Source organism: Rattus norvegicus, chromosome 6 (assembly GCF_036323735.1).
Source record: "Rattus norvegicus strain BN/NHsdMcwi chromosome 6, GRCr8, whole genome shotgun sequence".
In the NCBI taxonomy this organism is placed as follows: Eukaryota; Metazoa; Chordata; class Mammalia; order Rodentia; family Muridae; genus Rattus; species Rattus norvegicus.
The window spans coordinates 127,964,185-127,980,912 of NC_086024.1; the positions used below are offsets into that span (position 1 = coordinate 127,964,185).

The window sequence follows — 16,728 nt, forward strand, 5'->3', positions numbered from 1 at the left end:
GTATGAGTTCAATAAATACTTTGATTGGATGAATATCATATGCAAGGCCTTGTGCTGGGTACTTGGGAAACACAAATGCCCTTTGGTTACCCAAGCAGGGACTAAAGAAAGGAAACTTGTAATTGCAATAGGCTCTGGTGAGCACAGGGTAGCAGTGGGCAGAGGAAGCCAGTGCTAGGGTGGTGGGGTGTTAGGGTGGTGAAGCAGAGGCTGGAGCATGGCAGTGTTAGCCAGGAGGAGGGCTACAGAGCCCATGTGCATACTTACCTGACTGTCAGTATAAAAGGGCAGGGAGCCAGGGAGCAGCAGAGCCGAGGTGAACTTTAAAGAGGAGGGATTGAGACAGCCCGTCTACCAGAAGAAAGCAGTGTTTCACACCACAGCCTCTAGATGTGTTCTTTTCAGAGATTTCCCAAAGCCACAAGATCATTAAAAATTAAATAATACCTACATATACAGTTCTTAAGGAGACTTTGTCTTTTCTCTTTCTCTCATACCGATGACAAACTGTAATACAATTATGATGATTACTAAGTGGCACACAGAAAACAAAGATCAAAATGCAGCCGTGCAGTTCTGTGCATTCCCCAGTTGTTCTCAATGTGTGTTTTATTTATATGACCACGATTATAGTGAGTCTGTGGTTCTGAGCTAATATTCGGTCTGCTCTCTCCATGTTGGGCTGAAGTTTTGTTTTTACCACTTCCGAGTCCATATGCAAAACCCACAGAGTGGGCCTGGGAGATGGCTCAGTGGGTAAGAGCATTTGCTATGCAAGCATGGAGACCTGAGTCTGACCCCGGAACACACTGTAAAAAGACTGGGCATGACCACTTATCTGTAATGAGGTCTGGGGAACTGAGACAGGCAAATCCCGACATTGTGGGGCCTGTCTGCCTAAGCCTGGTGGGTTTCCAGTCCAATGACTTATGCTCACAAAATAGCATAAGTCAGAGAGCAATGGGACACCCAGTGTCCTTCTCTGGCCTTTGCAGGTGCACACACAAGTGTACACACCCATATCCCCAACTCACATGTATATACCACACACCATAACACACACACACAGACACATATACACATACATATACACACACATACATAGACACACACACAGTAATAATTTGTTTTTCTCAGCCATTGTAGATTTATATGGCTTTAATTTTTTAATATTTTAGAAACAACTTTCTGATATTTTGTGCACAGGGCTCTTCCTATATAGTCTCAGAGGTGGGTTAGCTGGTGAAGGGGTTTACATATTTTCACAATGTGTTACCAAACTGCTTTTGAAAGCGTGAGTATCAGTTTACAGTGCCAACAGTGCATGTGAAGCCACTTGCTTTGGCTGAGCCCTTGCCAACATTAATTGTTCTTACTTTTTATTTGCTACTTGCCTAGCAAGCTGGGAGAGGAGCCACTCCCTTGCTTCCAGGGTCTTGAACACTTGCTACCCACTCTTCTTCCAACTGGGTGCAAATGACCAGTCTTGCCTTGTGAGGGGTGGTCACATCCACCTGCTTGGGATTGATCGGAGGAAGGAGACTCTTGGCTTATCTTTGAGATGGGGAAATAGGAAGAAAACGAAACTAGGGTTTCTGGGTAAATGACTGGGACTTAGAGGAGGGTAACCACAATGCTCAAGCGCTCGCAGGGCGATCGATCCTTCCAAATGGGCTGCGATCCAGGATGCGTTTTTTGGTTTTTGTTTTGTTTTCCCTCTTCTCCTCTTGGGCAGCTTGTTGAAGGAAGCGGAGTTCCACGCAGAGCAGAGGGAGCACGAGTTGAACCGCCGGCGGCAGCTGGGCCTCTCTTCCTCCCACCACTCCCTGGACAACACTGACTTTGATAACAAAGACGATGACAAACACGACCAGAGGCTGCTCAGTCAGTTCGGGATATGGTTCTTAGTAAGGAAAAGCCGCCAGCCGCCCTCCGCCTTCCTCCTCCTCACTTCTACATTGTATCTATCTGATGAGCAGGGAACTGCCCCTGCTCTTTTGAAAGGAGACAGGGAATAGTGGAGACTTAACTCTGGAACCGGGCGGGTGTGGGTGGGGGATACCCTGGGGTAGCAGCTCCCCTCAACTCTGGGTGGCTTGTTGTTTTGTCCAAGAATGCCTTTAGAAAGTTACAATGTCCCTATTTGTCCCCAGAATACTGGGAACTTTCGTTCTTAATTATAAAGAAATTTACAACCAATTTTTGGTACACGTATCATTTTATCACTTATTAAAGATGAAGGAAGCTAATGTCACTGAGATGCCTATGCCTGTTTGTTTTTATGTAAACAATTAAATATTGGCAGAATAAGTGACACTTCAGGAGGCAGAAAGTCTTTAAGGTTTTTTTTCAGGGTGAATCAATATTTTGATTTTATAATTGTCAGTGCTCACCCCCTCCCCCTATTTGATTTTTAACAAACAAGCAGGCAGCGAGAGCCACAGTGCCAAGGCCTTGCCTCAAGTGATGCTCGCTCGCCTCCCTCCCAAGATGCAATGGGAGAGTCGCTAGTGCAGGCTGTCTCGTACTAAATTTAAGGCACGGGAGATTTGTGTCTTATCATTTGTGTACATGAGGAATTTTTGTCTAGTTAAGGGGGTCTCTGGTATACGTATATACCTATATATACATACAGAAACAGTAGTCGGGTTACTGGGGAGTGAGTGGTTCCACTGATTTGAGTCGACTGTACTGTTCACCAAGTGGACAAACACTGCAGAGACCCAGCTGAATGAGCCACTTCTGCAGAGATGCAGGCTGTTTTTTCTTTCTTGCCTGCTGGAGACAAAGATTATGTCTCCATAGTGATCTCTCTCTTCTAGGCTTGCACACAGTTTCTTGAGGGGAAAAAAAAAAGACTACCAAATTGGGAATTAATTGTTGGTTCCACATGTCTTGCTTCCAAGGACTTATTATACAGGAACACAGTGACTCCTATTGTTGGAAACTCTTTGGAGGCAGGGACAATGCTTTAATTAATTAGCCAATTAGTTAATTAATTTTGTATCTTTTTGGACCCTGCCAAGTGCTCAAGTAAACCATTGTTTCAGAATGGGTAAAATATTGTTTAAAAATTACTTCTGACATGGTGAGCTGGGAGGAGCACTCGGGTATCAGAATTATTACTGCTGCAAAATTTTTACCTGAATCGGATCTTTTGAGGACTGAAATGTGTGAGGATTTTTAAAATTGAAGATATTAAGGAAACATCACTTTATCGACTTAATCTTTTCGAAAATAATTTTTCTAGTTCAGGTTACGTAATGGAGTTACCATAGGGAAACAATGCTTATTAGATGCTTAGGGCCGTTGCTGTGGCAATCCACCCATGGCTTTAGAGAAGACTGTAGTTCTGGATAGATGGTAACCGTTTGTAACATTATTGGTTTGGAATGCCTCGTCTGGAGCCCCTCTCCTTTTTCCTTTTTAAATATGCTTGTCATAACGTTGTAAAGCTGGGCAGAACCTGAACCAGGTCTGTTCTGTTACCCCAGGTGAGCCTCTGCACACCCAGCGAGAACACGCCCACGGAGAGCCTGGCCCGGCTGGTAGCCATGGTATTTCAATGGTTTCACTCCACGGCGTACATGATGGATGATGAGGTCGGAAGCTTGGTGGAAAAGCTGAAGCCACAGTTTGTCACCAAGTGGTTGAAGACAGTATGTGATGTCCGATTTGATGTCATGGTCATGTGCCTTCTTCCCAAACCCATGGAATTTGCCAGGGTAAGTGGAGGTCACCTATCTGGACCTTGCTGTGGGAGAGGGATTGGGGGTAACGCCACCTTTGACGACCCCCCTCTCTGTGTCAAAAGCCAAAGACAGTTCACTTAGATGTGGTGGCATACACTTGTAATCCCAGAATTTAGGAGGCGGAGGCAGGAGGATTGCTATGGGGTCCATGGTAGTTTAGACTATACACTGAGTATCAGGCCAGTCGGGATTACTGTGCAATCAAAAAAAATGAAAAATCCAAATCCAAACAAACAAAAACCAAGGGTGGTTAGTGCGATATCCTCACCTTTGGTGATGTGCCGTTTTGGCTTTGGTTTGGAATAGGGAAGAATGGCATGATGGGAGGGAGTATAAGGTGTCTATGGTAACTTAAGTATGCGTGTACCCTTAGGGTTGCTTGTTTTTATTAAGAAAGAAAAGAAATTGTTTCTATGTGGTTTGGGGGCTCACTTCTTCCTGGCTTGGAGCCAATGAGGGGCATTCTGATGGCTTCATGTGCACTTCTACATTATGGCAGAGTGGCAAGGACTCAACGATCGCTTCCTACTAAAAGCAATGAATCTTTGCTTGGGCTCGCACATGCCCAGTGGGTCTCTAAAAGCAGGGTACAGCCTGGCATCTGTAGGCTTACTTCCTGCAGGTCTTCTTTGGGTCAGATCCTTCTTGGTCAACTGCCTATAAGTGGGTCGTTACAGTTACTCAGGCCCCTGCGAGGCAAGGACACTAAGATAAATGCCACTCGAAGGTAGTTTTACAAGGGCTCAACCACCCATGTTTAAGGTGTCCTGTTTTCAGACCTTTGTCATGCCTTCTTGAAGTCTTCAGTAATGACTTCCCACCTTCCAAGAACACCCAGGCTTTGCAGGAGATCACCCTTCGAGAAGACAGACCGCCCACCCCCTCAGTCAGGACAGGCATCTCACGGGGAACAGATCACCCCACTTCCAGCACCACAGGTCTGTTGGATACACAACCTGTGAGCCAGTGGGAGTCCTGATTGACTCCCTACCCCTCCTTCGGAGTAAATTTCTCAACACAGAATATTCTGTGTGGGCAGAACCGAGATAACATCCAACTAGACAACAGTTTGATGGAGACTTCTCCATTGTGCAGACCTCACACTCTCTTCCCCATGTAATTTCCAAGTTTGCCAGTGTTAGGGAAGAGAGGCCCCACCTTCTTTGTCTTCACAGTGAGGTCATCCTGAATACCAAATTCCTTTCTTGTTTTGAACCATTCCCAGTATTCTGGAAGAGAGGCTTCACCCTTTTTGTCTTCCCAGTGAGCTCATCCTGAATACCAAATTCCTTTCTTGTCTTCAACCATTCCTTTGGGATGAGGGGCCAGACCTGCTTTGGAATCCCTGTTCACTCTGGCTACCCTAAATCAGCTTCCCATTAAAGACCCCAGTAATGGTTGAAGTCCGCACTGTGCTGTTTAAAATGGTTCCTAGAATGGCCAGAGTCCCCTGTCCATGTGTTGGAGGACAGATTTCTCTATGCCTCTCTTCAGGCTACCTAGTGGATCACTACCTATAGGTGCTTAGCTGGGAAGACCCTGGATTTCTTCATTACAAATATCATTTGTGCCTAACTCAGAAAGGTGGAGGCTCAGAATTGGGTTTTGGCAGTAGAACATGGTATTGTCCCACCAAAGTATTTTCTAGGCTTTATCTTTATTTGCATTTTTTTCTTTCAAAAAGACCTTGAGGTAATTTTCAGTTTAAGACTGGTCTGATAGGAGACCATCTGCAGGAAAAGCTGTGACTGCAGGATTCAGAGACTGAGCAGTTATGGCGAGAGTCGATGGTCCTCTCTTCTTTGGTGCCACCTACTGACGCCTGCCTAAAATTGCGTCTTTACATGATGGGCATTTTCGAGTTGCTGGAACTCTGCCTGTGCATGCTTCCTGTTATTTCTCTTAGAGTGGTAGAAGACTGTTCTGATGTGATTCTGAGAGGTAAGAACTTCCCCTTTCCCAAAACGGGTCCTACAAGAAAGCTAACAGTAGATTAATTAGAAGAGAAGTTTTATTGATGAGAATAATGGAAGACGACTGATTACTCTCGGAACAGTTAGAGATTTAAGGTTTCCATACCAAATTCAACATGGCTTTGACCTTTGTGTGTGTGTGTGTGTGTGTGTGTGTGTGTGTGTGTGTGTGTGTGTGTGAGAGAGAGAGAGAGAGAGAGAGAGAGAGAGAGAGAGAGAGAAAGAGAGGGTTTCCCTGTATTTATTTTATTTTATTTTATTTTCATTTTCTTTGTTTGACTTACTTAATTTATTTGTTTTTTTTTAAGATTTATTTATTTATTATATACAAGTGCACTGCAGCTGTCTTCAGATACACCAGAAGAGGGCGTCAGATCCCATTACAGATGGTTGTGAGCCACCATGTGGTTGCTGGGAATTGAACTCAGGACCTCTGGAAGAGTAGCCAGTGCCCTTAACCGCTGAGCCACCTCTCCAGCCCGGCTTTGGCTTTTTGAAGCTAAGAACAAAATGTGATTTTTCTCTACGCTGGATGAGTTCTCCAGAGTTTCTCTGGATACTCTCTTTGGAGGGGGTAAACAGAGATGCATTTTCAAATTCCTCTGCTTTAGGCACATATGAAAAGTTCAGACACACTTTGGTGGGGTTTTTTGTTTGTTTGTTTGTTTGTTTTCCCAAACATTTTTACATTAAAACAGTTTCTTAGCAATTTGAAATTTGAGTGTCTCCCGTTGCTATTTCCTATAAACTCTGTATGTATGATCTTGACCAAGATGCCAGGAGGTCTGCATGCAGAGCTGCTTCGATCAGAAGGGGACAGAGTGAGCCTGAGAAAACAGAGCAGAGATCCATGATTGGCTAGATTGCAGACCTTGTTTCTGAGGCTAAGGAGGCCTGGAGTGGACATTTCTCGACATTAGCAAAATGAAGATGTTAGCGACACAGTGACTCTGGTTTCCCATACAAATCAAGAATGTCCTAGGTATTTGGTGAATTACCTGAGGGACTTGAACTGCTGTGGTTGAGTCCTTTGAAGCTTAAGTCATCCAGCTTCAGTTTGCAAGCTTTGGGGACAATATACCCAGCACTAAAGATAAGTCCGTTATTTGTCTATTGTGTGGTGGGGAGGGATGTACGTGCACTGGCATGTGTGTGGAAGTCAGAGGATAATCCGTTGTAGTTTATTCTCTCCTTTCTTTTACTATGTTGGTCTGGGAGATGGAATTCAGGTCATTAGACATGACAGCAGACACCTTTTCCTCCTGAGTCATCTCGTCTGCCCAAGACGACCCAATCTTAATAAGAATCTAGACAATTGAATTTAGTTCTCTGTTGATGCTAGGCCAGGAGGGTGGGAGAACATTTAGACACAGATCACAGAAGGCTAAGTGCTGAGAGTTCCTGCCAAACAAACCTGAATATTTAAGATCAAATCACAGGAGTCCACAGGAAAAGCCACATGTGGCCATGTGTGACACCTGAAATCTCAGTACTGGCTGTGGACAGGGGAGACAGGAGATGTCCGGGGTTCTCTGGCTAACATCCTTGTACCTGTTTCAGTTAGAGTCTAAGGAGTAAGGTAGAGAAGGGAAAGGTGCCTGATGTCTTCTTCTGGAATGCACACCATATAGTCCTGCACAAGCCATACACTTACACACTCTACACAAAGGAAAAGTTAGAAACAGTAACAGAATTGTCAAAGTGAAAGTCACAACTTGCACTAAAGAGTGGGGGGTTAGGGGTTGATTGACCTGAAGACGTGCTAAGGAGATGAGCAGAGTAAGGGTCCCTCAGTGAGATAACTCACTTATCCTTCCCAGAGCCCTCTCCCAACGCAACTGCTTATTGATCCTCTACTAAAAAAAAAAAAAAGATAAAAAAGATTCCACATTTTATGGAACAAGGTAAAGACTTGGAAACTCTCAACTCTTTATTAAGTTTATTCTAGTAAGTAGAATATAGAATGTAAGCGTATGTTTTAGTAAGTGCACTTAATGCTTTACGTCTCTTCTAGCCCACCACTCATCAGAGGTAGTGGAAAGGAAAGGTTAATAGGGCAAAAAAATAGAGGATGTGGACCTGTTTAGAAATAGTTCATTGGGGCAATTCCAATCTGCGTTGTCAGGACATCAGCAGTTCAGTTCACAGGAATCAGCAGCGGTAACTCAATCCACTTGCAAACACCATCCGTGAACCAGCCACAAACACTTCAGTCCACAAGAAACCGCGAGGCTCTGCCGATCGGCCTGAGTTGGAGGAAGCAGCACGCAGCTGCTGGAGCACCGCCAGAAGTTCTGTGGTGCGTTTCTCTCCACAAAGTCACAACAAGTGACGATCAGCAGAGAAGACAAGGCGAACCAAAGCCACCACGTTGCCTGAGAACACCAGCGTCAGTAAAGCCGGATGAAGACCAGCAGGGGTGGCAAGGCGAACCAATACCACGCGGCATTGTCCACCGTAGGTTGGGTTAGAGTCACACCCTTCCCAACATCACATGCTCGCTCGAGCATCCGCTCTAGCACAAGCCCTTTTCCCAGGCAGCTTCCAGAGAAGCATCACGTTTCTGTTCTCAGCAAAGCATCCTCCCACGTGTCTGTGTCTGCTTCATCAGAAACATCCTCTCATCAGACAGTTTCCAGAAAACTGTCTGGGTCTCCAAAGAAACCAGAGATTTCCACTTTAATAGAATGTTCAATATTACGCTTAAAACAACTTAAACTTTTAAATCAATAAACTCTCTTAATTAGTTTTTTTTAAAAAGATGATTCTTTTTCTTTCTTTCTGGTGTTGAGGATTGAACCCAGGGGGTCATGCATACAAGGCAAGGGCTCCATCACTGAATGATACCCCTTGACCCCTCCAAATGCATCCTTTTTTTATTCATGGGTTTAACTACATTAGAACATCTTTTGTTTTTTTTTTAAAATGGCTGTGGCAGAATATGAGGGGTAGAGAAAAATGGCAGTACAGGGTGGCAGGAGGAAGTGCGTCCCTCTGTGGACAGGGGCAGCTGCATGCTAACCCAGCTTTAGAAAGAGTAATTTCCGTCATTGCTCATCACTGTAGGACTAGAACTTCAGACTTACAACTCACACAGGCTCTGGAAGTCCATTGCAGAATAGTTCAAATTCAGTTCATGATCAATATCTGTACTTTCCTGTAACTGTGTTTTCTTTCTTTCTTTTTTTTTTTCTGGAGAGCTTAGTGTAAAGTTCTCCACATGGCCAGCAAGCACTTTTAAAAGTATTTGACATGCTCAGTCATTACGGAAATGCAGATTCAAACCTCTTTAAGATTTGGTGCTGATGGCACGTGCCCTTAATTTCAACACTCGAGGCAGGTGGATCTGAGTTCAAGGCCAGCCTGGTCTACAGAGCATGTTCCAGGACAGCCAGAGCTGTACAGAGAAACCTTGCCTCTAACCTACAATCCTCTTACCTGCCCCCCTTCAGCTCACACTAGTCAGAATGGCCATCATCAGGAATATCTGTGACAACAAATGCCATGGATGTGGGGGATGGGAGCCCTTGTGTTCTGTTGGTGGGAGTGGATGTCAGTGCAGCCTCTGTGGAATTCCGTCTGGAGATTTCTCAAAAGCTGGAAATAGATTTACTACATGACCCAGCTGCGTCACTGTGGGGCGTTTCCGGAAAGGACTCGATGTCTTCCCACAGAGATACTCCTACGCTCACGGATGGGTTGTAATGGTGACTTTGATACCCATACATCTGTGACTCAGCCTCGTAGTAGACCTATTTCCTTCTAAGAAGTCCTTGACTAGAACTGTAAGGAGTATGACTTGTTCTTTTGCCCTTGTCAGGTTGGCGGATACTGGGACAAGTCCTGTAGCACGGTGACTCAGTTAAAGGAAGGGCTCAACAGGATCCTCTGCCTGATCCCTTACAATGTCATCAGCCAGTCTGTGTGGGAGTGCATTATGCCTGAGTGGCTGGAAGCCATCCGGACAGAAGTCCCTGATAACCAGTTAAAGGAATTCAGGGAAGTATTAAGGTGGGTAAGTAGTTTAATGAAGCCCCCAGTTGTAGCAGTTGTAGCGATATCTAACATTCACGGGTACCGGGCACTGCTAAGCACCTTACATTATTATCTTGATGCTAACCATTCCGTGGAGCAAGGCGAAGCATTGAGATGAGACACTGCCAGAGACTGCGCTAAGACGGTTGGAATCTAGTCAGAAAAGGACTTGTTCTTGTGGAATAATAAATGTATTTCATTCCCTCAGTTTATTTTCAAGTGTGGGTGATGGGGTACATTGGGAGAGTATAACAAGAAATGCCATTAGGTGCTGGGGTAGTAAGCCTCAGCTGGGGATGAATGTTAACGTTATCACAACCTCACTCAAGTGCCCAGTGAGAACACAAGGTAACAGATCTAAAGGCCTCGGTTCTCTGAGGTTATAGTTAGAAACACTTTGGCGTCACCGGTAGCCTTTGGTGTGTGCCCATCGGTCACTTACTTTTATTGCTCTGTTTTCCAGCAAAATGTTTGACATAGAGCTGTGCCCTCTGCCATTTTCAATGGAAGAGATGTTCGGCTTTATTAGCTGTCGGTTTACAGGATATCCCTCCACTGTGCAGGAGCAAGCGCTACTCTGGCTTCATGTAAGTGCACGATGCCATTTTGACCCGTCTGCTAGTCCCTGATCTTCAGGTACCTAGGAGAAGGGGGAGGAGTTTTTGCAGAGACTCCCAAACCTTTGTGTTTATGAAAGTTTGCTGCAGACTAATGTCACATGTGGGGAGATAAGTGGTTAAATTTCGGATACATGTAGGTGTAGGTGGTGAATAAATATAATTGTATTTGGCAACGTCACCAAATTCATTGGGCCTTTGGGCCTCACGTTTGGCTGGTGTCCTGGGTTCAGAGTAATCACTTGGGAAGAGTGAGACTTAGTTACGGACAGAATGGTTCACACAGTCTCCTCCGCCCAGGATGGCTTTCTCTTGTGTCGCCCTCAGTGAGCACAAGCTTGCCTCACAAATGATCTCCCCTCAAGTTTAATGTAGCTCTCAGTCCCCCAGATCCTCAGTCCTCCCTGGACCATCTGACAGGCTCTCTTTGTGAATTCTGTCCTTTGTAATAGATTTTCGTTTCTTTTTTCTTTCTTTCTTTCTTTCTTTCTTTCTTTCCTTTTGTTTTTTGTTTTGTTTTGTTTTGTTTTGTTCTGGTTTGGTTTGGTTTAGTTTTCCTTCTGCTTACAAACCCCTCAAATTCAGGAACCACATCCTATTTTTAACTTTACAGCCCTCCCCATTCTTTCCCCTTAGCATTCGGACACACATTTTATCTAGTGACTGCTTAGCTAAAAAAAAAAATGTGAAATTGAATCCCTACCACAAGATTTAGACCATTTCATAAAATGAGGGCAAATTTAATGTTTGATTACGATTACAGATACTTCTCTTTTTTTGTTTGTTTTTTATGGTACTGGGGGTTGAACTTAGGGCCTTCTGCATTGCTGCCATAGAAGGAATCAACGAGTGGACAAGATAGGGCTCAAACCTCACTCGTGATAATTAGCTGTGGAAACACTTGCAAATCTCGAGTAGGCCACTTGATAACTACTAGGTTAGAAACATGTCTTTTCTCAATCTTCCTTCCTTCGAGCCACTGGCAGGGGGAGGAATGGTACCAATAATCAAACCCAGTGAAAGTGGTGATTGTTTGTGGAAAGCCCTGACGGAAGTTCTCAGAGGAGCGGAGGGTGGGTTTATTCTGTTTGAAGAAAAGAAGCAAGGACCTCCTCGGGAAAGTTCATGGCAGATGAGGTGTATCTGCCCCACAAGGACATGAGCAAGACAGAGAGCAAGACAGCATGCAGCATCCAGTCAGAGGGGGGTGGGCTGGGGCGAGTGCCACAGATGCTGTTAGTCGAGGGAAACAGTTCAGTGCGGGTACGAAGAGGAGGGCAGACGTCAAGGGAGACAGCGGAAAGAACACAGCTCAGTGGGCAGTGGGGAGAAGAAAATGGAAATGTCAAAGGTAACTGATTTCCTTGGTGTGAATAATTGAAAACGGCTGTGCTCATATGCGTATGAAAAATGTCCCTACTTTCGTGACATAACTGCCATGGCATTAGAGAAAATATTAGATATGGTTTTCTGAGTTTGAAAATTTACGTATTTTTTGGGGGGGTGTTATGTGCTTTTCCCTCAGGTACTTTCGGAGTTAGATATCACGGTTCCACTCCAGCTCTTGATAAGTATGTTTTCTGATGGTGTTAATTCTGTCAAAGAATTGGCAAATCAAAGAAAATCAAGAGCCAATGAACTGGCAGGGAACCTCGCATCTCGAAGGGTAATTATTACCATAACAGTTCTCATTCTAATTGTTAAGGCTTGGGAAACCTCTGCCAGCTCGGCTGGCCTTGGAAGGAGCATCATTAGAAATCTCTTTGGAAAGATTGTATCATGTTCCGTTTCATTAATCTTTTAATTACATTAAATAAGAAAGCATTTGCTAAAGACAGACTTGATGTAGCCTTTAATCAGTAAGTTGCTGTTCTCTTTTCTTCTTCTTTTTTTTTTTTTAAATTTAATTTGCCCTCGCTTACCATTGAGAGAACAAGAGAGCAGTTCATTATATTCTTCTGGGTGCAGGGTGTCCTCCTGGAAGCCAGGGGATTCTTTTCTAGCTCCTGTGAGATCCTTCCTTCACTTTGAAGGGGGAGTGGGGTGACTTGCTTTTCTTTTTGCTCTCCTGTTTCGGGAAGACACGGTCAGTTGGTGGAGACTTTAGGTGATAGAGAGTCTGTGAATCAGCCGAGGTCTTTTTGTTGCATCTTTGAGGGTAAGAAGGTGTGTACGATTGGTTGGTGGGCTTTCGTGCCCATGGAGGACCTGAAGGAGTTTCTGTAGGTGGAGGGATGTTCTCAGACCAGGCAGTTCATGAGAGATAAATGACCTCAGTGCTCTGCACAACAGGCCTGTCCCCAGGACATTCCCACAGCCATTCCACTGACATCTGGGGCTCAGAAACCCTAACGAGCCCACGGTATCATAGTCTGTATAGTTCGTTTCAGTTCTTTTTTTTAAAGAGGGATCTTTGCTTGACTGTCTGATAGGAACCAGGGGCCCACCTTGTTTCCTTCTTTTCGCAACTCAAAGGTTGTATAACAAGCTTAGGCCGTATGGCAGCTTATTCTGTGCAGTGTTCACAGTGAACAATATCACGAAGCTGTAAGAACCCCTTATTCCTCGTTTTTACAATTGCTCAACCTTAGATCCAGGAAAGTGGCGCTATTGATACCTATTCTGATTTATAAGGGGGTGATCTTTCTTACCTGGGACTGAATAATATTTGTGATGCTTTTTGGTTACTAGAAGGGTCCGTAGGAGATAAAATAGCAGTTGAGCCTGATACACAGACATGCCAGATAGGGTTCCACCGCAGAATTTATCACCCATAGTAAAAGGGGGAGGTTTCAGTGGGGATTCTGTGGGCAGAGTTATGAGAACAGTTAAAAGCCCAAGGGTGGACACTGAAGCTCCCACAGTGAATGAACACTCAGTTGGAAGCCACTGTCCTTGTGGGGCTGAAGGATAAGGAACTCCACTAGGTAGCTGGCTGAGGTCTCCCTGGAGTGATGGCTTGAGATACACGGCAGAGCAGGCAGAGGTGGCAAGAAGTCTCCCTCCTCTTGCCTCTGCAGCTCTGGTGTTCTTCTGGTGCCTGTTGGACACCAGGCAGCAAAGGAGGCAGGTGGGACCCAGCGAAGAGCAAAGGACAGTTGAGGAGCGTGGGTGGGCACACGGGAGAGCCAGTGCGGTGTGTATCGTTTCTCTTGGAAAATCGATCACTATAACCTCAGGGGGGGCATCCTAAAAACCTTCCAACCCAGAAGTCTACATTTATAATCCTAGAAATTCTCTTGAAATACTTTATTCCATAATTTCTCATTTTTTTCAACTTGTTTTCGGTCATATTAGCCACTGAGATTTATCATGACAGCGTTTGAGGGGACAGGAAAGATGGCAGACACCTTCACTGCTCAGGGTTCTCACTCATTTCCAGACAGCTAAGAGGAAAATGTGGGTGTTCCCTACCTTATTCACATTATTTTGTGGGGTTGTATGAGGTCAAGTACAATACCCATGAGAAGCTGGTCCGATAACAGGAAGTGCCTTCCCTGGGGTTCTCAGATACCTCAGACAGAGGCCTCGGACACTTAGCGAGCCTGTGGAGCCTCCGTGAGGCCATTTTTCCATTTGCTGATGTGTTTTCTTCCAGGTGAGTGTCGCCTCTGATCCTGGTCGACGAGGTCAGCACAATACCTTGAGTCCGTTTCATAGCCCTTTCCAGAGTCCGTTCCGGAGTCCCATGCGTAGTCCATTCCGTAGCCCCTTCAAGAACTTTGGACACCCAGGAGGAAGGACTATTGATTTTGATTGTGAAGATGATGACATGAATCTAAATTGTTTCATCCTCATGTTTGACCTTCTCCTAAAGCAGGTAGCGGAAGCATGAGATTCCTTTAGTTCACAGATTGGGCATACGGACCCCTGCCGAGTGATCCTGTCTGGTGGGTGGGTCTCTCTGCTCTCACTGGCCCGGGTGCCATCACTTAAGACTTTTGCAAACTCCTTGGGAATCTCTTAAGGAGTCTAAAACGAAGTGTGTGACCACCTGCAGTGTCGTTGACATGTGAAAATGGCCCTGAATTTTAGAGATAATGTCCTGGTTGAATATATTGAATGAAAGAGCTGGCTACTGCTATTGTTGGGAAGATCGTGGTACACTTTTGTTGGGATGAGAGTAATTTAAGTGTGTTTTATGAACTGATTTCTGACGGGAATTTTAAAAGTTGAAAAGGTTCTGATAAGGAAAACATTTGCTTATAATTAAAAAAAATTGAAATTATTTTGGATTCACAGAAAATTACAAGATTAATCTAAAGAATCTCTAAACCCTCTGCCCTGCAATGTTTCAGATGTCTAGGGCCCCTGTTTTCTTAATGAGTTGTTCTGAGAGTAAGTTATCCATCTCTATGCACTTCAGAGTGCATTTTTACATTATATTTTCTTATGTAACCACAGTATAGTTGTCAAAATCAGCAAGTATTATCTAACTTATAGAAATTCTTATTTTAGAATTAGTATAAGCACCATATTTATAGTCAAAAAGATAAACTTAGCTTAATTTAAAAATTTCAAATTAATTAATTTGTTTTTTGTTTGTGTGTATATGCCTGGTTTCCATGGAGGCCAAGATGGGGCATTAGATTCTCTGGGACTGGAGTTACAGATGGTTCTGAGTCACCCTGTATCGGATTCAAACCTGGGCGCTCTGCAAGAGCAGCCAGTGCTCTTAACTACCAAGCCATCCCTCTGGTCCCCATAACATATTTTTGATTTTAGAATAATCCAAAATTACATGATACAATGATTTGTCCTGGTTTCTGCTCAGTCAGTCACTATCTGTCTTTCCCTCCCTCTCTTTCTCTGAAATATGGTCTAACTACATGGCTCTACTTGGCTTAGTACTCATTAGGTAGATCAAGGTGACCTTGAACTTGCAGCAGTCATCTGCAAGTCTCAGTCATTGTCTAGAACAATATCCCAGTGGTTGTGTAGAACAATCCCTCAGTCATTGTGTAGACAGTCCTTCAGTTATTCTGTATTCAGTCCCTCAGTCATTGTGTAGAACAATCCCTCAGTCATTGTGTAGACTCAGTCAGTCAATGTGTACACAGTCCCTCAGTCATTATGTAGATAGCCCCTCCTCAGTCAGTGTGTAGACAGTCCCTCAGTCAGTGTGTAGACAGTCCCTCAGTTATTGTGTAGACAGTCACTCAGTCAGTTGTAGACAGTCCCTCAGTCAGTGTGTAGACAGTCCCTCAGTTATTGTGTAGACAGTCCCTCAGTCAGTGTGTAGACAGTCCCTCAGTCAGTGTGTAGACAGTCCCTCAGTCAGTGTGTAGACAGTCCCTCAGTCAGTGTGTAGACAGTCCCTCAGTCAGTGTGTAGACAGTCCCTCAGTCAGTGTGTAGACAGTCCCTCAGTCAGTGTGTAGACAGTCCCTCAGTCAGTGTGTAGACAGTCCCTCAGTCAGTGTGTAGACAGTCCCTCAGTCAGTGTGTAGACAGTCCCTCAGTCAGTGTGTAGACAGTCCCTCAGTCAGTGTGTAGACAGTCCCTTAGTCAGTGTGTAGACAGTCCCTCAGTCATTGTGTTCCTCAGTCATTTTCATACCCTTTACTGATGCTTTTTCTGAGATTATAGTCCAGTTATTTTGTAAAGTATATTTCAAGCACAGTTTGTTTTATTGTTTTATGAATCGATTTGAGTCACACATGTTTTGGGGCAGGAAGCGCACACTGTGATATTTTATCTTCTCTCATTATTGTGTCAAGAGGCAGGGGCCAGAGAGATGGGCCAGCACTTTGGAGGTTTCCAGAGGTACCCACATTAGGCTGATTACCTGCTTGTAACTCTAGCTGCAAGAGACCCAACACCCTCTTGGGGGCTCCAGGAGCACCTGTGCTCAGACTACATACCCCACCCTGGCATATATGCACACAATCAAACACTAAAAAAGAACTCTTATCAGTAGGCATAGGGTACAGTTACTGGAGGCATAGACTTGGCTAATGTGATCTCTGCCAATTTCTCTACTAGAAAGTATAATGATACATTATACATCCCTAAGCCCCCAGGCTCAGCCTCTGCTGATCCAACCACAACCAAGGACACAGACAGTTGTGAAAGATCATTGCATCTTTCACAGACTTACCATCTCCTTAAGTAAACCTTGGAGTGTAACAGCTGTTCATACAACAGCCACATTTGTATTAGGTGTGACAAATAACAGAGAGATGATTTCAAGCATGGGAGTTGTAGCTATACATGTTATGTATGGATACTATTGGTATTCAATCTCCCTAAGATGCCAAGGGAGGGCTCCGCTTTACCCTCTGTAATTAGTAAGTGACCTGCATGAGTTCTTGTTTCCTATCAGACTCCCAACTACGCACGGTTCATACCT

The 16,728-nt window shown here is 44.5% G+C and overlaps 1 protein-coding gene across 26 annotated transcripts in view; it reads left to right on the forward strand.

Annotated features, from left to right (window-relative positions):
- The window catches only part of Unc79 (unc-79 homolog, NALCN channel complex subunit), a 250,710-nt gene that overhangs the window by 122,514 nt on the left and 111,468 nt on the right, over positions 1 to 16,728 (forward strand). For 24 of the 26 annotated variants that reach the window (XM_063261998.1, XM_063261995.1, XM_063261992.1 and 21 more), the window contains 6 exons: positions 1,736 to 1,907; positions 3,495 to 3,725; positions 9,546 to 9,736; positions 10,224 to 10,347; positions 11,903 to 12,043; positions 13,976 to 14,197. In XM_063261998.1, the coding sequence (XP_063118068.1) occupies positions 1,736 to 1,907; positions 3,495 to 3,725; positions 9,546 to 9,736; positions 10,224 to 10,347; positions 11,903 to 12,043; positions 13,976 to 14,197 (1,081 nt within the window). The remainder of the gene's footprint in view (positions 1 to 1,735; positions 1,908 to 3,494; positions 3,726 to 9,545; positions 9,737 to 10,223; positions 10,348 to 11,902; positions 12,044 to 13,975; positions 14,198 to 16,728) is intronic. The other 2 variants (XM_063261997.1, XM_063261991.1) reach the window with 1 other exon arrangement.